This window comes from Megalobrama amblycephala, linkage group LG1 (assembly GCF_018812025.1).
Source record: "Megalobrama amblycephala isolate DHTTF-2021 linkage group LG1, ASM1881202v1, whole genome shotgun sequence".
Classification (NCBI taxonomy): Eukaryota; Metazoa; Chordata; class Actinopteri; order Cypriniformes; family Xenocyprididae; genus Megalobrama; species Megalobrama amblycephala.
Genome location: NC_063044.1, coordinates 18,203,010 through 18,225,322, shown reverse-complemented (window position 1 = coordinate 18,225,322; position 22,313 = coordinate 18,203,010). Strand labels below are relative to the sequence as shown.

Sequence of the window (22,313 nt, the reverse complement as noted above, 5' to 3'; positions counted from 1 at the left end):
TGAGAGCTCTCCTGTTCTCAGAGGTCATGTTAACCTGGCACATACATCTACTCTTCTCTCTGCTTCCCACTGTGCACTGATAAGCCAGAGTCTCCAGGGTAGTTAATGACCACTTCAGTATAGAAACCTCTCACCCAATGGACTGCATCCATTATGTGCGTCATATGCTTGAGTTTGCCTTGTGTTATTTTACTTCATCAGAAATCTTTAAAGGTTATCAATGACGCATCTCTGAAATAGTCAGAGATGAAGCGTCAACGGCGTGATCAAACGGAATTACAAAAATCATGATGCTCAAACAAACAGTGGCATGTTTTGATAGCCTCACTGTTCTGAAACCCCATGCGCTGCCTTGCTGGCTTCTTACTAAATAGGCAGCATGCTAATATTTGAAAGAAGTCCTATAGGCTACAGCACTATTCTAGTACACCTTTCAGGGGAATCAACTTATGCATGATTTACTTAGTTGTCTCTAAGCTGGGATATGAGAATTATTTTAGAAAAATGAAAAACGACTACATAAACATAGTTACAATGTGGTAGGATATATTTATCGACGTTCTCTTAAGCAATGCCGTTATAGAGCCAAAAACAAAATGTGCTGCTGCAGTTAAAGCTCCACTGCTAAAGATGCTGACTAAACACAACAACAGCAACAAACTTCATCTTAGTGAAATTCAAATATAACTTGATCGCAAAATTCACTTTTTTAACAAACTTGGAAATAGAGCTTTAAAACATAGTTTTCAATGTGTGGATTTTCCACCTTCCTAGAAAGTTTGATCAACACCTCTCAGATTTTTAGACAATACTAAAACTCTTATTATGAAAGCGATAGTCTCTGTCCTGGCCTCTAATTGGTCAATACAGTTTTCTAGCCATAGTAAAATCATGATGTAATAATAGCTATCAGTCAGGGGGTTGCAGTAGTGTTGCCAAGTCTGCGGTTCTCCAGTGGAATTGGGCTACTTTTAAGTTGTTGCCGCAGGTTTTTTTTGTCCACAGGTTAATTTCCACCCCGTATGTAAGATTTTGGCCCTCCGACACCCAATTCAGAGGAGAATTCAGTCACCCGGCAGATAAAATCACAATATTTGGGCTATTTTGATATTTTGATAACCTGGACTCTCACTGGAGGCACAGAAACCTCTCAGGATTAATTTAAAAATACTGAACTAAGATGGGACATAATGGTGAGTACATGATTGTGACTACTCACCCTTTAACGGTTGTCACATTCTCACAGGATTGGAAGAAATGACGGTGAGTAAATAATGACAATTTTTATTTTGGTCTGAACACGTCTGAGAATAGAATGGCATGTTGTTTGGCCGCAGGGATGTTTCCTGAAAGCGCAGGCCGTGCTGCAGCCTCGTGGCTGACTTTGAGCTTCTGTGGGGGGTTGTGTTGGGGCTCTGAAGGCTTTGAAGCAGGCCTTGCTGCGATGCTGCCACCCTCACACTCTGCCGACACGTGGCTAGGTGGATCCCTCTGCTGTGAATTCATGAATAAATAACACCGCTGGAGGCTTTGACAAATGAGGGCTGATCAGACAAGCTCCTTGTCAGCTCAGCAATAGGGCGACTGGGTTTGAGAAAGAAAGACAGAGAGACATGGGAGGACTAGAAAACCATCAAAAAAGATGAGTTTGAATAGAACAGTGTGTGATGGAACCCTATGGTGTATCCACTTTTTTTTTTTTTTTTTCAGACTCTCATGGGTGGCATGAATCATAACTACCAATGACAGGAGAATTAAATAAATAAATATTTGGTAACATTCTATGACCAGGTTTAATTTTTAGTTATCTACATTAGTTATCATGAACTAACAATGATTAGCATTAACAATCTAAAGCATTTATTAATCTCGAATAACGTAAATTTCAGCATTTATAAAAACAACACTGTATTTGTTAACATTAATTAGCACAGTGAACTAACATGAACAAACAATGAAGAATTGCACTTTAACTAACAAAGATTAATTAATGCTGTAAAATATAATTGATAGCTAAATTTAGCTAATGCATTAACTAGCATTAAGTGTTACCAAACATTTTCTACAAGTAGATTTTGCATTGTTTTATTTAAATTTTTTATTTTATTTAACTTTTTGTTCAGATGGCAACTGACCTTAGCTTGTAACATTTTATTTTACAGTGTCATTGTTACATGTTACATGTAGTAATAACAGTAAATTATGCATAATATAGTGATCAGCAGGCAGACATGAAGGAAGACTCCCCTCCCCTGTCACAAAGGACACAAAATAGACACAGTGGGCAAAATGGAGCAAATCTTCTCCATTTCTATTATCAAGAACTCTATATACTTAATGAGTGTTGTTTGTGTACATGTAAAATATACAAACTTGCCTATTAAGGTATACATTAATGCATAGGTATAAGTTCAATATAACTTAATGATGTTTGGTCTTTATGTTTTCAGCACAATGCCTAGGTTAATCTGAAATTGGTTTGGAAAGTGAATTATGCATAGGAAAAAACTTAAGGACATTGTTCTAAACATGAACATTAAGCTATGCAAATGAACCTCATGCAAGAGGGGGGGCATCCAGTGGCCAAGATATCCTAAGCTAAGTCCAGCTCTACAGAGTTGTGAAGTTGCTCTCTCAAGACTCTGAAGCTCTAAATAGAGAAACAAGGAAGTTCTGCAAGAAGTGAATTTGGGGAGTTTGAAAACTTTGAATATCTTCAAGATATCTTCTGTACCAAATTCAAAATCCTCTCATCAGAGATCCTCCAGATCTGCATGTTCCAGACTGTCCGGATCTACACTGACTCCAGAGAGGATCAGAACAGACATCAGAACCTTCAAGGCTTCTTCTTCTGCATGTTCCAGGAAAAGGATCTTCTCTGTGCTCCAGGAGTTCAACATTCACAAGCACTTCGTGTTCAAGGCTGTGAAATGGATTCCAACTCCTTTCTTCCCACTGCAACGCTGCCCAGCTCAACAAGTGGAAGACGTCACCTTCAGATTCAGCATGACCAGGCAGACGTAAATATCAGTTACCAAACCTCTTGCATAGCTGATATCAGTTGATAACAAATAATCTCTCGGTTTATTTGTTGAATTCAGAATAAGGTTTACCTTATTTCTTCTAGAGAAACTACAGTTTATCTTTCCATAAGTAACATCCAACTCATTCACTTGCATTTATCATTTGCATTTATGTCTTTTTGCACGTTATCCATTCAGTAGTTGTTAGTTACTCTTGTCTATCCTTTTGTTAATAAAATCCATTTATTACACTTGTGTCTTTCTTGTGTTGATAATACAGTAAGAGGCTCTACAAGTTAACAATATCTCACAAATTGTAATTCAGTCAACAATCTTCCATGATTGTTCTTTATTGTCAAGGTGAAACTTGACTGATGCCCCGAAAATATTGGAAGAAATCATTTGACTCAAGATTAATACAAAATATTAATATTAATATTAAAGACCATAAACCACTAAATTTGTGGTACCCTCGAGTGAGGCTAATCCAAAATATTATCACTACAATAATAATTACTTGCTACTAAGGGGCCATTTACACAACACCATTTTCAACTAAAAGCAGAAAACTTTACATATGCGTTTGCCGTTTATTTACATGACAACTAAGTTTTGGTTTCAAAGTGCAAGTTTTGGAAAATGATGCCATTATCATCTGATTAAACTACAAAAATGTGAATTTTTGAAAACGGTGATGTCATGCGCATGTGTATTACGGGTTCAGTCTATAGGAGCATAGTGTTTCTTTACAAAGTGACATTGCCATCTACTAGCCTGGCATGAATAATACATGGGATAATGATATATAGCAATTTTACTTGTTTTTGTGGAGCCGTGTGAACAGGGATCGTTTTGACAATGGTGATGTCTGTACACAAAAATCACAAAGGAAAAACTAAACTAAACCAAAGCCTAATTCTAAGCGTAAGTATGTTAATTAATATTACTCAGTACTTACACTGCATAATTACACTGTAACAATATCCTTAAAATAATGGGCTACACTTTATTTGGTAACACTTTATTTTAGTGTCGTTACATGTATTTACTGTAGTAATAACTAGAAACTATGCATATTTACATGCAATTAACGCTAAACCAAACCCTCATCCTAACCCAAACCCTACAGTAAGTACATGTAGTTAAATGTATAATGTAACAATGACACTGTAAAATAAAGTGTTACCAAATAATGTGTAACCAGATTTTATTTATTTTTACACCCAACACACAAGATTTGACAGAACAGAATGAAAACTGATTACACTAAAAATATGAGAAATACTTGACATGATAAAAGATGACAAACACCAAATTCTCACATTTGCTTTTTGATTTGCTGAAACACAAAATTAACAGTGAAACAATAAACATTCAAAATAACACACATCTGTGCTTTTTAATTGAACTGTGTGTAATTGTTTCAGATGCAAACCTAGTGAAAGCATTATGGGAAATCTGTAAGAAAGTGTATATACCACTGGAAATGGTGAAAATGGTTCTTGTGGTTTTTCACAATATCGCAAAATGAATGTTGTTCTTCTAATCATATTTTAATAAAGGAGAGTGGCTATGAGTGAGATCTAATGATCCATTAGCTGTTAGATGTATGAGACGCTGTAAATATCATCCATCATGACTTCACAGGCTGTCGTGCTAGTCGTGCCCTCATCAATGACCTGTCAGAGAGGGCCAGCACATGCATGATGGAAATGAGCAAAGGTCATGGGTAACAAGCCATCAAGTGCCATCAAGTGCATCATGTACAGTTTTTGTACACAAGAGCATTAAACAGCCAGCTCACCAATTCACTCGAGCAGAAATGCAGAGTGAAAATACGTTCAGGTATGTGCCTTGCAAGGGCATAGATTTGGTTTCAACTTTGGGGGGGTTGAACATTGGTATGGTTGTATTGTATTGGGGGGGGGGGGGGGGGGGGGGTTTGTAACTGATGGCTTTGAATATTGGGGGGGTTACCTCCCCCCACCCCCCACCCCCCACCCCACAAACTATGCCCCTGGTGCCTTGGTTTTGGATTTGCCTAGGAGTTTTTGATTTCAATTGACAATAGGTTGCCTCGTTAGATGGTATCTAAGGCCCTGTTTACACCTGGTATTATGATGGGTTTTGGTCAATCAGATCACAAACAGGCGAGGGAGACACATTCCCACATTTCACCTCTTTTGTCAATTTTTGACCACTTTGGGTCTATGTGTGGGTAAATCTATCATCTTTTTTCAGATCTTATGATCTAATGGATGGAATAAGCTCATGCAATTTAGAAATCAGAATGTTGTTAGAATGCTGAGAAAACATTGTGCTTGTGTAACCCTTTCGGTTCTACTTCTACTTTTGGAGACTGATGCTAGAGGCTGTGGTCTTTAGTGTCGTTGTGAGCGTGCCCGCCTCCCATGCAATAGATGCCGGTCCAGATCCTGCTCAGAGTGGGTTGAGTAGGACCGGTTACATTTGGTGCCTTGACCCAGATGGGAGTGAGGTTTAGGGGGAGAGTGTAATGGACAAACTCCAGTAAGAGCTGTGCATGTAAACCTCACTCCCCTGGCCTCAAGAGGCATGATATTGGCTGTGGTCTTTAGCGTCCTTGTTAGCGTGCTTGCCTCCCATGTTGGAGACACCTGTTCGAATCCCACTCGGAGTGGTTTGAGTAGGACCGGTTACATTTATTGCCATGACCCAAATGGGCGTGAGGTTTAGGGGGAGAGTGTAACAGACGAAGGCCAGCAAAGGCTGTGCATGTAAACCCCATTCCCCTGGCCTCAAGAGGCACACTAGTGGCTGCAGTCTTTAGTTTCCTTGTTAGCGTGCTCGCCTCCCATGCAGGAGAAACCAATTCGAATCCCACTCTGAGCGGGTTGAGTAGGACTGGTTACATTTGGTGCCGTGACCTGGGTGGGAGTAAGGTTTAAAGGGGTGAGTGTAACAGACGTAAGACCTTTGCATGTAAACCTCACTCCCCTTGCCTCAAGAGGCATGATATTGGCTGCTGTCTTTAGTGTCTTTGTTAACGTGCTCGCCTTCCATGCCGGAGACACCGATTTTAATCCTGCTCAGAAAAGGTTGAGTAGGACCGGTTACATTTGGTGCCATGACCCGGATGGGAGTGAGGTTTAAGGGGGTGAGTCAGACGTAAGAGCTGTGTGTGTAAAACTCATTCCCTTGGCCTCAAGAAGTGCGTTATTGCCTGCGGTCTTTAGCATCCTTGTTAGTGCGCTCACCTCCCATGCCGGAGATGCCAGTTCGAATCCTGCTTGGAGCGGGTCGAGTAGAACCGATTACCTTTGTATGTTTTGGTTTAAATTTTGATTTAATATTAATGGTGCCCTAGATTCAAAAATGTAATTTACCTCAGCATAGTTGAATAACAAGAGTTCAGTACATGGAAATGACATGCAGTGAGTCTCAAACTCCATTGTTACCTCCTTCTTATATAAATCTCATTTGTTTAAAAGACCTCCAAAGAACAGGCGAATCTCAACATAACACCGACTGTTATGTAACAGTCGGGGTGTACGCCCCCAGTATTTGCATATGTCAGCTCATGTTCAATGCATTAAACAAGGGCAGCCAGTATTAACGTCTGGAGCAGCACAGCTGAATCATCAGACTAGGTAAGCAAGCAAGACCAATAGCGAAAAATGGCAGATGGAGCAATAATAACTGACATGATCCATATCATGATATTTTTAGTGATATTTGTAAATTGTCTTTCTAAATGTTTCGTTAGCATGTTGCTAATGCACTGTTAAATGTGGTTAAAGTTACCATCGTTTCTAACTGTATTCACGGAGACAAGAGCCGTCGCTATTTTCATTTTTAAACACTTGCAGTCTGTATAATTCATAAACACAACTTCATTCTTTATAAATCTCTCCAACAGTGTGTAATGTTAGCTTTAGCCACAGAGCACTATCAAACTCATTCAGAATCAAATGTAAACATCCAAATAAATACTATACTTACGCGATTAGACATGCTGGATGATGAACACTTTATAAAGATCCATTTTGAGGGTTACATTAGCTGTGTGAACTTTGTTTATGGTGTTTAAGGCAAGCACAAGCTCTTGGGGCGTGGAGCACGAGATTTAAAGGGGCCGCGTACCCTGAATCAGCGCATTTATAATGATAGGCAGTTAAAAAAATTAATAAAAAAAAAAAAAAAACTATGGGGTATTTTGAGCTGAAACTTCACAGACACATTCAGGGGACACTTAAGACTTATATTACATCTTTTGAAAACATGTTCTTTGGCACCTTTAAGTAAAAACATTTAAGCAAAATAATAATAATAAATCAATGTTTTCTTTAGAGATAAGCCAGAATGTTTCCTTAATGTATGTAAATATCTTTTTTTTTTTCTTTTTTTTGGGGGGCTTTTTACAACTTACACTCACCATAATAAAAAGCTAAATTGACTATAATATGACAGTAGAATTTATACTTAAGATGAAGGGAAAACGTGTTTTAAGGGGGTGGTTCAGTTTTTTTTTTCTAGGCTTGATTGTGTTTTTGGGGCGCAGTTTAACATGTCTTAATGCTTAGTTTTTTTGAAAAAGCTGTATTTTTCATATATTTTACCTTTATTCTACACCTCTGTTTCCATTATAATATGAACAGTTCGTTTGACTTCCTGGTTCTATGAAGCCACTCCCTACAAAATATGCAATGTGCTCAGATTGGTTAGCAGGCCCAGTGTATTGTGATTCGCTGAAGTGTCGGGAAATGCCACGCCCCTTACCATTCGTTGTTATGTGCTTCAGTGGAAATGTAAATAATGGCATCTATATTGCTGTGTCAAATTGATCCCGAATCTACTGTGACCGGGAGGGGACATGTTCTGTTCACTTAGTTTTGTCATAGCCACGACATATAAACTCGTGGGAACGTGATAATAAGTCGTGGCCACGAGTCATTTTGTCAAGGTAACGACATCCTTATGTCGTGGCCATGCAATGTAAAGTTGTGGCCTCAAGATCATATGGTGAGAGAACTATATATTTTTCTCTTGGCCATGACTTCATTATGTTCATAAACTTAATTTTATTTAGGTTTAATAGGCATATTAATAATAATAATTATAATAATTATAATAATAATAATAATAAAGACACGATCAGATTAAAAGGCTGTGAGATTGGATGGATAAATGTTTTCTTCTAGGCCTTTATTATTTAATGTTCTTACATATTCTTTTATCATTAAATGAAGTTTGTTATCAAATTAATAACAAACTTCATTTGAATGCTATAGTCGCGCGCAATATGCTATTTATAGCTTATTACATTGCGTGCAATGTTGATTATATAGACAGCATTCAAATAATATATTAATATAATAATTTCTTAATTCCGCCCTTATTTTATCATTCTTAATTCCAGGTTGCTATGGTAGCGCAGGTTGTTTACACATTTAACTTGTGGCCATGAGAAATAGATGTCGTTCCCTCAACATAATGAAGTTGTGGCCACGAGAATAATATATAGTTCCCTCACCATATGATCTTGAGGCCACGACATAAGGATGTCGTTACACATCCTTACTACTTGATAGTCTTGTATATACACATGTACACACATCTAACATCTCCAAATACAACACCATGATCTAACAAAACACCAAAAAACATTCATTTAAAGCAGAACTAATTAACTTTTTTTACCTTCATAAATAGTTTTCTAAGTCCTTACGATGGTTAATTGACTTGTAGTGGTGTGTTTGAGGCGAGCGCTAACCCCCTCTGGCACGTCTACGCCAGAAAACAGCACTTGCAAGTTGAGCTGCACCGACCCGAAACAATCTCGCCTCATGTTCACGTTCACGCGAGAGTGACAAAATGCTTTACGGTAATTCAAAAACAATGTATATATTATGACTTTATAAGACAATTTCGAAAATTACCCACCTCCATCGAGATTTCTTGTACTGTATTTGCAAAACTACTGCGCTGGTGAGCGTTGTAGTCGTTGTAGTCCAGAGCTGCGCTTGGAGTATTTACGACAGTGTGATTCACTGAAGGAACCTGTAGGGGGAGCTTCGCAAATCTTACTGAGTTCCACTTTAAAAAACACTTTAAAAAACAGACAATGCCTTTTCCAAGAGTAAATGAAGTGTGGTTGGAGATTGGTATCGCCTATGTGCACTCTCAAACATCTCACACAAAATGGCTGAACAGCACATGCTCTGCTTAAATATAAACAAGTCACCACTAGAGGTCGCTAAATTGCGAAACCGGAACTGAGAAAAGCATACAAACAATAAAACATACTTACAGTTTGAAGCCAATAAACAGCAGCTTCTGCTTTTAAAGTGGGAACTGCTTCATCTTTCAGTAAAAGCATTTGTGCATATCCAGCACTGAACTCATGTAGATTCTGAAAGCTGTCTTCCACGGCACATCCAGTGTAGAAAATATCACAGATTGTAATGGATTCTATTATCTTTTGATGCGTCATGCCGCTCGCGTCCGGTGTACACAACTTTATGATTGTTTATGGTGTCACCAACCCGGGAAGAAGCTCGTTGTAGTCCAAACCAGTCGTTTTTGTCTTAACTTTAAAAGACAATATCTATGTTTGCATTGAACTTTCAGCGCTGTAATTTTGCAGATACTGTTTATGCTCAAGCAGCAACATTACACACTAACTAAAGTTAAAAAAGTGAAATTGCAATGAACCACCCCTTTAATCAATGGATAATTTTGTTTAGTTTACTATTAATAAAGACAAATTTGAAATACATTACTGTTTATTGTGATGTATTTTTAAAATATGCATCATATTTTCCGTTTTGTACTAAAAAGCCCCACACTAATTTCTGCATTCAGTAAAGCTAGCTGGAATGTGCTCTGAACTACAACAACTTTTAGTGCTTGTCATTTAGCATACTATTGAGTTTATGCAGCTCACGAGAATTTGTACACATGGGAACTGTATTTGACAATTCTTTGATGTCCAAATGTGTGTAAAATTCTAATCCAAAACCAATAAAAAAACAAAAACAAACAAACACTGAGCTACAGCATGCTCTCTGCACATGCATTAGTGAAAAATCACATTGTTGCATTCAGCCAGAGATCTTCACGCATCCACCCACTGCTTTTTTTATTTGTGTGTCATTGAACAATCTCTGCAGTTATTCTGTTAGCCCTTGATCTGTTGTTATTGCTGTTTTTACCTCTCGTTGTGTTCCTTCCAGCTTTACCAGCCACTATGGCTGCTGCATAATGTATGAGAGAGCGAGAGAAAGAAAGAGCATAAAGCAGCGGAGAGGTCGCTGTGTCGTTCATGAGGGTGCTCTTTCCTTTTTGTTTTCTAGTGTACCGCAGCGCTGCACTTCAGGTCAATAACTCAAGCCTCGGGCCTGGCGCTGCAGGAAGGCCAGCGCACATTACTTTCCTATTACTCCCCCACTTACAATTACCATTAATGACTTTCTCCTGCTGACAAGCGATCTCTCACTTCTTCCGCAGTCTGCTGCACTGTGCTGTGGGGACTGCGGGAAATCCCAGGTTCAGCGTGCTGGAAAAAAAGACTGGACCTACTGTAACAATTCACTAGTTGGTCTAAGACTAGAGTCTCACCTTTTGTAGATGAAGTGTATAATAATGGGAAAATGACTTTTCCAATGTACCAAGCCAATGGGTAGTCAAATCATATCGCGTCCATGCATGCCCATTTTTCAAAGTAAATTTTTGGTTAAAATCTATAAGAATGTATAAGAGAAGAGGCTGTAAAAGGTCACCTTTTGTTGTTTCACTACTGTCAATCACCTAATTTGTAGAAGTCCATTTCTGCCATATAAGAAAAAAATGCTTTGGTAAATCATAATCATAAAAAAATCAAATCATAAAAAGTCATAATTATGTGATAAAAAGTCAAAATTATTACAATGCTGCTATAATTTTCATGTTTTATCTCATAATTTTGACAGTTTTTATCTTATAATTATGACTTTTTATCATATTTTAAATTTGTATGTCATAATTTCCCCTTTATCTCATGAATATGACTTATCAATATATGAAAATATCAAAAATATGTTTTTGTCACAATTCCAACTTTTTATGTCAAGATTATCTCATGACTTAGTAAATAAAAATTACTTTTGTCATCATTTGTACTTTTTATCTCATAATTACGAGATAAATGTCATAATTATGAATTATAAATCATATAAAAAAAAAGTATTTTGTCGCAATTTCAACTTTTTATGCCATAATTATGACTGTCAATGTATGTCATATGTATGACTTTTTGTCATCATTTAAACTTATCGGTCAATTTCACTTTATCTCATGACTATGACTTAGAAATATCAAAAAATGGCTTTTGTCACAGTTTCAACTTTGTATGTCATAATTACTGTTGAAATTGTCAAAAAGTCAAAATTATGACAAATCAAAATTATGACTTTTTGATAGTTTCAACATTCATGTCATAATTTCGACTTTATCTCATGATTATGTTGGAAATATGGCCTTTGTCTCAATTTTAAATTGTTACTGTATGTCAATTTCTTCTTTTTATCTCATGACTATCATAAGTATACCTTTTAGCATAATTTCAACTTTTTATCTCATAATTATGACTGTCATAATTTCAATGTATGTCAAAATTTTGAGTTTTTGTCATAATTTCAACTTTATCTCATGATTATGACTTATATGGCTTTTGTCACAATTTTTGATTTTTATGTCATTATTATGATTTTCCAAAGCATGATTTCTATGTGGCAGAATTGGGCTCTTTGATTTTAAATGACAAAATATTCCATTGAGTCCTTTAATTAATTTCAGGTCATAAAAACTGAATGTATAATAATTATAAACTAACTAGCAACTTGTTAGTACTTGAGTATTTGAAGATTTTCGGTGAATACCACTTACAGTCTGTTGCACAAATAATAGCTTTTCTTGGAATAAGTTATATGGACTACTTGTATGGTGCTTTTATGATGACTCTGGTCAGGAACATTCTTCAAATCTTTTCCTTTTGTGTTTCACAGAAGAAAGAAAGGTTTGGAATGACATGAGATTGAGTAAATAATGAAGACATTTTCATTTTTGGATAAACTACTCCAATACTATTGTATTGTTATACTATTAGATTTTAGATATTATTTCAAAAAAAAAAAAAAAAAAAAAAAAAAGTAGAAGAAGAAGAAAAGAAAGTGTACAATATGCCATAAAAGTACTCAATTTCAAGCATAGTGATTGTGTACTATCACATATAATATTGCATTATGATATTGTTGCATATCATGTTTGTGTCAGAGTAACAGCACTCACCATCAGACTCTTTGTCCTGCCATCCTGAAACAGTTGTTTTCACTCAGTGCTTGATTTCACATTAAAGCAGAATACATAGTGTGTATGATTATGCAGTCTGCGCTATTTGAGTCAATTCAACTTCGACTCTATAAGCTCACAGGCTTTATGTAACGAAGATTCCTCTATGCGGTGTCTTTGGGGAGCTTTAATGCTTTTCATCCTTTCAGGGTAAAAGAAGCATCCAGTATGATGTAACCTCTGGAGTTCAACACAGGACAGAGTCTCACCTATTCCAAAGACACTCCCCAAGGAAAAGTGACATGCAAGCAAGAAAGTGCAAATGGGAATCTCCCCTGATACTCACATAAATCTCTTCACTCAATCACAGACTGTTCTCATCCTCTCCTGAAATACTGATAGCAATATTGTGTTGTGATAGGAGCTGTCTCACGTGGAAAATAGAAGCTCAAACATTGCTCGATGCATGAGAACCAATGAGGTTTGTCAAGCATGCATGGTTGAGCTTCAGTTGATGAGCTTTATGTATGTGTGTTGATGTTTATATGTGAATAAAAGCCTAAATTAAATCATATAAAGTTATTGCATATCTCCAGAAAACTTGGATTAACCCTTACCTCGGGTCTTTAGTGACCCGGGACATCATTCACTACCCTCCTCCTCATTATTTTTTTAAAGTTAGACATCAACCTTCTTGGTATTCCTCAATCAATTCATTATAAAGAATATAACAAGAAAAAAAAAATTATAAAAGAATGCCTGTTTTTGTATTCATTTTTTGTAAAAATTGTATAGGGTCGTTAACGACCCGAGCTGTGTATGAGTGTACGTATATTTTTTCTTCACAACAATAATTGAATTTTAGATGACGGAATAAGTGCAGTTCATCTTTATTCCACAAGGTGGCAATGTCTGATACACAATGCTGAAGTGACGACTCATTCAGACAGAAAACGAAATTTACTGCAGAGCAAGTACTGAACGCAATCAAATATGACTGTAACTGTCACTGGATGGATCTGGTGAAGCTGTTAGCGATCGAAATATTTATTTTGAAGATGTTGAAAATTATATAGTTTTGAGAATATGTTTGAGATCACAAATGGGCTCATATTCGTGACCTCAAACATAAAACTAACCTATTATTTGCTGAATTTACTGGGAAATGAGCTCTGGCGAGGACAGTGATGATGGCATAAAACATCTGCTCAAACGGAGCCCTTTCAAGCTCCAAAAGGTAACAAAATATGATTTATTTTATTCTTCTGTAATTGTTACTCTAATATCAGAGGAGTTTTATATTATCGGGACAGGTAGAGATCCTTCCGTGTTAGATATAGATCCGGGTCGATAAAGACCCGAATATGTAAGAATGATTGGCGAAACAGTCATGCATTTAAGGGTTAAACTGCTCAATTCATATGGATTAGTTTTACAATGAAGCCAGAAAACCATCAATGGGTGGACAAAAATAATGAAAGATTATTAAGAATATATTTATTTTGTGCTCTGAAGATGAGCAACCCACAACATGATGGTACAAGTCTTTGAGAATGACTTCTGTTTCACAGGGCTCAAACCCGATCACTTTGCATTGTAACTGCAATGCTGTACCAGGTAAGCTATGAGCAAGTTTACTTCTTCAGAAAAAGCCAAACATATGGAGCTGGTTATGTGAAATGTATTAGTTTACAAATCATGCACAATGTGTTTTGAGGTCAGAACGTAATGTGCAAGGAACTGCATGAAAATAAGTCTTTATTAATCAATAATCTGTAAACATAATTTGTGTCAAAAGGAATAGAAGTTGTTGGTGTTTTACTGCCACTTGTGTTCATTTCAGCTGGAAACTGCAGTGAATTGTAAGCATAATTACGTTTTTGGACCTACAAAAATGTGGGTAGATGCATGTTTTTCCAAAGAGCCTATATTCAAAATAATTTAAACAAAACGAAACAAAAAATGAAAGAACAAAAGACATGGTTGGCACTTTTTGTAATGTGACCTGCCTACCAGAACAAAGTGTTCAGAGCACAGTGTCCACTGCTTTAACTTCAATTTGATGGCATAAGATAAGAGCCTTCTAGAACATGGAGAAGATACAAGCATAGGTCCCGAGGGGCTCTGCATCTTCAGGGGTTAAAACACTGGGCTAAATGATAGATGCTCCTCAGCCCTGTATGCTCTCAACATCCACTCACGCCAGCTTAATCCTTCCACTCCTGTCTCTATACAGTATTTCACTTCTCCTCTCCCTGCAGACCTAATGTAGCCTCACACAAACTCTGGTAGAGGACACACTCCACTGCCCATTCACACAGATGGACCGTCCCACCAGAGCGCAAAAACCCTGCGCATAGAAGCCTTTTTTCTACAGTCACATACAGCACACTGTTCTAGAGTTGTATCAATGAGATTCTTGGTTGTTACTCTCTCTGAAATGAAAGTGTCAGATTAAATCAAATGTTTTTCTAACATGCATGGACATGGTTTTTAAATGATGTTAAAAAACAGCTGGTGTATTGTAGTAGTTAATGTTCAAGACTGCTTACCAGAAGGTTGCTGGTTTGATCCCCAAAGCAATGATCTATTGGGCTCTTGTGCAAGCCACTACAAATGAATTGGCCTGTAATAAGTTCATGATGACATTGTGAAAATGTTGCAGAAAACAAATTGCACCAGCCCAGATCATGTAGCAATAAATAAAGATTCTATTCTATTTTTGCTGTGGTTTCATTGAGACAGTGAGAGATTGTATTTGGAATTTGCAGTTTGGAAATTTTGGAAATTTCAAAACTAATCTGACCATTAAAAAATAATTTTGTTGGTGTAACCTAATGTAATCATGTAAATTAATTATAAATGATTATGTATATAATATCTATTACAGTATGATTGAATTGATCTCACTAGTGTTCACTGGTAATAAAAGTAGTCTGTGTATTTGTAGGTTTTGCGTGTCATATGAGGCCAAAGATTTATTCTGACCAAAGAGAATTTGAGTTTGACTAAAATATTTGATTTTGATGTGACAGTTTGAGGTTTGCACAAGTTGGTGTGTAGTTCTGAGATTGTATTTCTAGTTGTGAGGAAATGGTGTATTGTTGTGTGTTAGCAATTGAGAAAAACTAATATTGAATGATCCATGATCCAACTTTCCAAACACCTATATAGAGAAGCAAGAAAAAGATCGAGACAGAAAAGAAAAAGCGCAGATTAACTATTTTTGTGAACTTGCACTTTTATTTTCCTTAATTTCATTAGCATCTTTTCAGCTGGAATATTTTCTTTTTATCTAAAACTTCAGAGCTCACTGTTTTTTGCAACAACAACACTACTCTAAATTTGTCCATATTTGGAGAGAACTATTTTACATCAACAATTTTACTAAACGTTGAGTCAAGAAAGTCATTCAATTCTTTTAAAGAGTTCATGTTTTCCATCACTTGTGGCCCAATATCTGAAATCTTAGAAAGTGCTTCATCTTTCATCTTCTGCAGCACAATTTTCTCATTTTGAACTGTGATTTTTTAACACTATTTTCTCCACTACTAATGTAATTTTCCACATCTTCACTCTTTACATTGTTCACATCTGTTTCTGTTATTTCATTATTCAAAATCACACTATCCTCAATCTGTTCATTTTGTAATGAACCCTATGTTTGATCATTTAACTGAAAGGTACTTTCTACAATCAATTTTTGATTCATCAACACAGTTTCACTGATGATCCAGAATCAACCCAAAACCCAGGATAGAGCGGCTGAGTGAATGTGGTCTGGACTGTGTGGATGAGGTTCATTGTGTCAGAGACGCTGTAGAAGGACAGAGTTCCTGCACTGTGATCCACATACACTCCTATTCTACCACTGAAGGACTTTACAGGGAGATCAGTGTGTATGTTATTGAGCCAGAATGAGTAACTGGAGGAAGAGCAGTCCAAACTCCAGGACTGATCATTATATCCAAATCCACACTCAATACCCGATCCCTTCCTGCTGATGCTCTTATATGACACTGATATAGACACACTCCCACTCCACTCAATCTCCCAGTAACAACATCCACTCACACTCTCTCTACTCAACACCTGATAATAATAATCAAATCTGTCTGGATGATCAGGATACGGCTGGACTGTGTCAGTTTTAGTAATCACTATGTTCTTCTCAGACAGACAGAGCTGTTTATGTGCTGTGTTTGCATCCAGAGTGAGCTGATGGGAATCTGATGGAGAGAAACACATCAGAATCAGGAATTATGAATCTGATCTTTTAATGTATCTGAACTCTTCATGACTCAATGTTCAGTGTATCATCAGTGTCTCAGTACAGCTGACCAGATAGCCTGAATCATCATTTACTTGATCAATTATTAAACTCTTCTATCATGATTTCTTTCACCTTCTACAGGAAGATCATGAACACATTCAGTGAGTTTTTCTGCTTGTTTTCTATGACTTACACTGTAGGAAGTCGTTCCTGGTCTTGGGATTCATGTTGGTGAATGTGACTGTGGAAATAAACAGACATGAACAGTGTGAGGAGAAAAGACAAGCTAAAATACATTCATTTCTAAGACATTTATAATATGATGCTCTATGATATTAGATGATGAAGGATCATTTCTGAGAGCAAATGAATCTCCAGGAGCCTCATTTATAAAACACACGTATCGGATTTGATCCTAAATTCCATGGATTTCATCCTACATCATGTGTGTGTGTATAATATATATATATATATATATATATATATATATATATATATATATATATATATATATATATTTATTTTTTTTTTTTTTTTTTTTTTATTAGGGCTGTCAACATTAATGCGTTAACGCATGCGATTAATTCAAAATCCTCAACGCATTAAAATATTTTAACACATATTTAACGCCAAAAAAATAAAAAAATACGGAACCATGTGAAATTGCGTCATAACGTAATTTACGTCACGCAGTTAGATGATCTTAAAGTCCATGCAGATTATATCAGAGATGGAAGAGAGAATTATTCATTCCAGTGTCCTGTTCGGCACATGCTTGTACCGCAGTTCATCCCAAATCTGACGCCGCATTTATAATAGGGTTTGTTGAAAGCAACGTGCAAAACAGACAGATTCGGCTAATTCGGCTTGCCATACTTCTGAACCATCAAGGGACATTTGTGGTCGTTCTGAAGTTGGATTTGATGCTCTTGTTCACATTGTACTTGAATTTAAGATAAACTTTGAAAATTTAAGAATTGTGTAAATTAACATTTATAAATCACAGAAACATTTCAGAAACTGTTGTACGTTCACATTAAGGATCTTTCATCACACGTCGGTATAAACGAGGCACAGGACTTTACCTCTGTCAGAGATCTTCTTGATCTCCTCTTTGCACAAATCCTCCAGTTTGTCTCTCAGCTGATGGACTGATTCTCTCATGCCATCAAAAGAGAAGAGAGAACTGAAGGGATCGTCAGGTTTGTCTGTAGATTCAGGAGGTGCTGAGAGAGACTGGAAACTCTACAGAAAACACAAATCAAAACTTCAGCCAATAACCTGCACTATATCAGATCTGTGCGGCTCTTGTTGATCTTCAGTAACTCGCCTCAATCCAGCACTTTCACACAATCATATACTTTCTTCTCTTATTCATTATTTAATGCAAAAACTCTAGTATTTTAAACTGGTGTTCTGACATAGAACTCGGAAGTGCTGCACTGTGTTTACTACGTCAACAGCATAGGAGACTGACATAAAAGAGAAGAAATTGCTGAATAAATTCGTAACATTTTTGGTTGGATTTTGCACACAAAAAGTAATCTCATCACTTCATAACATTAAGGTTGAACCCTGGGCTTTGAAAGTGGTAGTCGTCTATCAGAGGACAGGAAGCTCAAGGTCTTACGGGTGTAGACTGACAGAATTTTAATTTTTGGGAGAACTAACCTTTTAATTATTTTTCAAATTATAATTAAAATAATTATTATAATAAAATTAATGTATTACAGTTTAAATGTATATTAAATGCAATTAGCTAATATTTACAGTGCTTTGTGATCCACCTAAGCAGGATTTAAATGTAATTTCTGTTGTCTTTGAAATATGGTTAAAGTTACTGTTGAATGAACTGACCAGCATTTATGGTCAACTAAAATATACTTTAATATAATTTCTACTGAAACTTGTTTGTGATGTGTTTAAATATATTAGTAAGCATATTATTAAATATAATAATAATATTAGTAAAATATATTTTGCAATTTATTACAAATAAATGTAATATTGAATAACACACTAGAGTTAAAATTATATCAGTACATGTGCGTTAGTAGCATGTTAGTCAACACATCAATATAAGGTTACTTCTTTAAAGCATGACAAAAGATTTTTAAAATGTACAAATTAAAACTTTTAACATTATCATAAAGTGTACTTTTTTAAAGTCTATTTAAAAGTGTGTTATGAAACAGTCAGTCTCTCTTTAAGTGCACTTAAGTGGCCTTTTATTTAATTAATATTTAGTGCTAACAATATTAGCGCATTAATGAATGCATTTTTTTTTCACTTTAATGCATTAAAATAGGCTATTTAACACAACACAGCATCCATTTTTTTCCATCATAATTTTCCTAAGGTCAGCATTACATTATATGATCACACTCTTATACAAGCAATTGTATTTAAACCATTCAAGAACCTCAAGACAGCTGTCTGTGTGACACACACACAACTCGTGTTCACAGAAAGACGCGTACCAGTTCTCTTTCTCTTTCGCACTTGAACAACCAATAACGCAGAGAATTATGCCAAAATGCCCATAAAAAGATGCCATTAAAACAAATATGTAAAATATACTGTCTTAAGGTTTTTTCTACATTAATTTGGAGAGTAACAGTGAAATTATTACAATATAAAAATATTAATAACTCCATTGTTTTGATTAATTACAGAAAAATGCGAAAATGTTAATTGGTTATTTTTTAATCGAATTAGTATTATATTATCTGCAAGTCCAGTATTTAATTTTTTTTTTTTTTAAATATATACTTTTTAATTTCTGAAGTGATTAACAGTAAAAGTACATATTCAGTACAATTAAGCACACTTCTTTTTCACAAAAGACTATGTGTGAACTTTATAGGAAAAAGGTTTGGATGATAAAACATCTGCTAAGATCTAAGTTGAGCAGATCAATATGGAGTCACACTGTAGGATTGAGAAGATTTGAGGAAAAGCAGCTCATAGTCTACGAGTAGATTGACCATTATTTGTAACTTTTGACTGGTTAGTGGCACTGAAACTTCACAAGAACCCTTAAGGCACGATAAGGTCAGGTTTCATTAAAAAGATGGTGATAAATCTAGTTGAGTGGAAATTGCCACCATCACGTTCACTGATTTTACCATGACAGAAAAAAAAAGAGCTCAGAAAATGTGTTTCCTGTGAGATTTTCCAGGTCTTTGTAAGTGTGTCTCTTTAAACAGAAGATGATCAGATGAGAGTCTGACTGATGATTATATGATAACAAACACTGGACTGAATTCCTGACAACATCTCAGTCAGCGGCTCATTCTGCTCTCATGAAATGTTTCTCTTGCTCAAGTCCACTATGATCTTGTTCTTCTAGATCTCTGTTACCTGCAGGAAATGGATGTGATCATGTGTGTGTGAAAGCTGCTCCAGCTCAGCATCTCTCCTCTTCAGATCATTGATCTCCTGCTCCAGTCGCTCCAGTTGTCCTTCAGCTCGACTCACTGCAGCCTCTTCCTGATCTCTGATCAGCTGTGTGACCTCAGAGCAGCTTCTCTCAATGAAGCGGATGAGCTCAGTAAAGATCCTCTCACTGTCCTCCACTGCTGTCTGTGCAGAGCGCTGTTAGGACACACATCACAATCACACAGTGGCTTCAGCGGGACTGACAGAGTCCAATCTGAGACGTCTCAAGCTTCTCTTCTTCTCCAGACTCACCTTATGAGACTCCACAGCCTCTCTCAGCTGCTGAAGATCTTTCTGTCTCTGCTGGATTCTCTGACGGATCTTCATCTGCGTCTCCTTCAGCTGTTTCTAGAGGACAAACCAATAACAGCAAATGACACGTAAAACTACTATCACTTAAAAATTAAAGATACATGAATCCAGAATTGGAGGAGGGTTAAAGATCAAGCATGGTAAGTTTATACTGTATGTTCAAAAGACAGATTCATAGTTTCTTGAAATGAGATTATGAATGAATATGAAACTGAAATGTCAGCAGTATTTGATCAGTGTCCAGTTTTATATGAATATTTCACCCTAAAGTTTTAATTCTGTCATCATTTACTCTCCCTCATGTCATTCCAAACTTGTATGACTTTCTGTCTATTGTGAGACACAACAGAAGATATTTTGAAGAATGTCTCAGCTGTTTACAGAGACCAAATAAAATATGGTGACACGTCAATAACATCAAACCTCATTGGTTCTTGCATTTCACAGTCATGTGACTAAACATCATGATGTCATGACATGAACACCTGTGAAGTTTGATGTTTTTGATGTCATCATATTTTATTATTTTTCATTATTACAAAGCATACTTTATAAAGTGTACTTATGAAACATAGTCATGAAAGTGCCTCTCTTTAAGTGCACTTGGACTTTCATTTAATTAATTTTATATTATCTCTAAGTACTTTTTTTTTTTTTTTTTTTTTTTTTCTTAAATATAGTTAAGAGCAATAAGAGCACTGCTTTTTTTAACCATTGGAGTTTTTAGATTACTTTTATGCTTTTATCTCCTTTTTGGAGCTTGAAACTTCAGTGTATAGACTAAAATAGATAAGACATTCTTCAAAATATCATCTTTTACATTCCACAGAAGAAAGTCAGTCAAACCAGTTTTGAACGGCATAACGGTGAGTAAATGAAGACAGCACTTTCATTTCTGTGTTAACACTCCCTCTCAGTTCATACCTGTTTCTCTGTCCTCTGTGCTGCAGTTGATACAGTGTTGTGGTTTTTATGTTCAGACTCTTTACACCACACACAGATGCATTGTTGATCAGTGATACAGTACATTTCTAGCTCTTTATCATGTTTACGGCAGATCATGTCCTGCAGTCGTCCAGTGGCATCAATCACTTTGTGTGGTTTACGAGAGTGATATTCCTCATGACGGTCAAAATGAGTCTGACAGAAAGACTCCAGACACACCAGACAGGACTTGACAGCTTTGTATTTTCTTCCAGTACAGACGTCACACTGCACGTCTCCAGCTCCAGCGTAACAGTCAGCAGGAAGTTTAGTCTTCTTCAGTTTCTCCACCATTTCAGCCAGAATGGTGTTTTTACCTAAAGCAGGTCTTGTACTGAAGGTCTGTCTGCACTGAGGACAGCTGTAGACTCTCTTCTCATCCTCCTGATCCCAGCAGTCTGTAATACAGCACATACAGTAACTGTGTCCACAGGGAATGGCCACTGGATCCTTCAGGAGATCCAGACAAACTGGACATGTGAACTCATCCTGAGAAATCCTGGCTTCTGCCATTTTACTGCATGAATACAGAGAGACACAAACACTCAACAGCTCAACAATACTATCAGTTTCTGTTTTCCTGAACTGAGGAGCTGAAATATTTTCCTGCTTCTGTATTTGAGTGACGTGTGGAAAACAGGCGTGTCTGTAAAGCAGCTTCCTCATTCCTGATCAAGGAGAGTCACTTTCCTGCTGTGTTTATGTGGCCTTTAAGTGGAATCAAAAACATCGTAATTATGAGTCAGAGCTCATAAATAACTGACATACTGTGTCAAGGTAACGTTCATATGTCAGAATGTACATTTGTAAGATAATACAGATCATGCAGTTAGCTAACATCATGTATATTTTTAAAGAGCCTTAAACAGAGTGATGGATTGTAGGGCAATAGAAGATCGGTTAAATATACAGGAGCTAAACCATTTTTGGCCATATAAGTTGTCATGTCTCGTTTTGGTTTTGTTCATGTTTCA

The 22,313-nt window shown here is 36.4% G+C and overlaps 1 protein-coding gene across 1 annotated transcript; it reads right to left on the bottom strand.

Moving 5' to 3' along the window:
• Positions 1 to 14,836: 14,836 nt before the first annotated feature.
• Positions 14,837 to 21,954, bottom strand: LOC125264982 (tripartite motif-containing protein 16-like). Its single transcript, XM_048184836.1, has 6 exons — positions 21,280 to 21,954; positions 20,296 to 20,391; positions 19,966 to 20,199; positions 17,688 to 17,847; positions 16,796 to 16,843; positions 14,837 to 16,558 (listed from the first exon to the last, which is right to left on the bottom strand). The coding sequence occupies exons 1-6, from the start codon at positions 21,850 to 21,852 to the stop codon at positions 16,041 to 16,043; spliced, it is 1,629 nt and encodes a 542-aa protein (XP_048040793.1). The 5' UTR covers positions 21,853 to 21,954; the 3' UTR covers positions 14,837 to 16,040.
• Between the last annotated feature and the right edge of the window lie 359 nt (positions 21,955 to 22,313).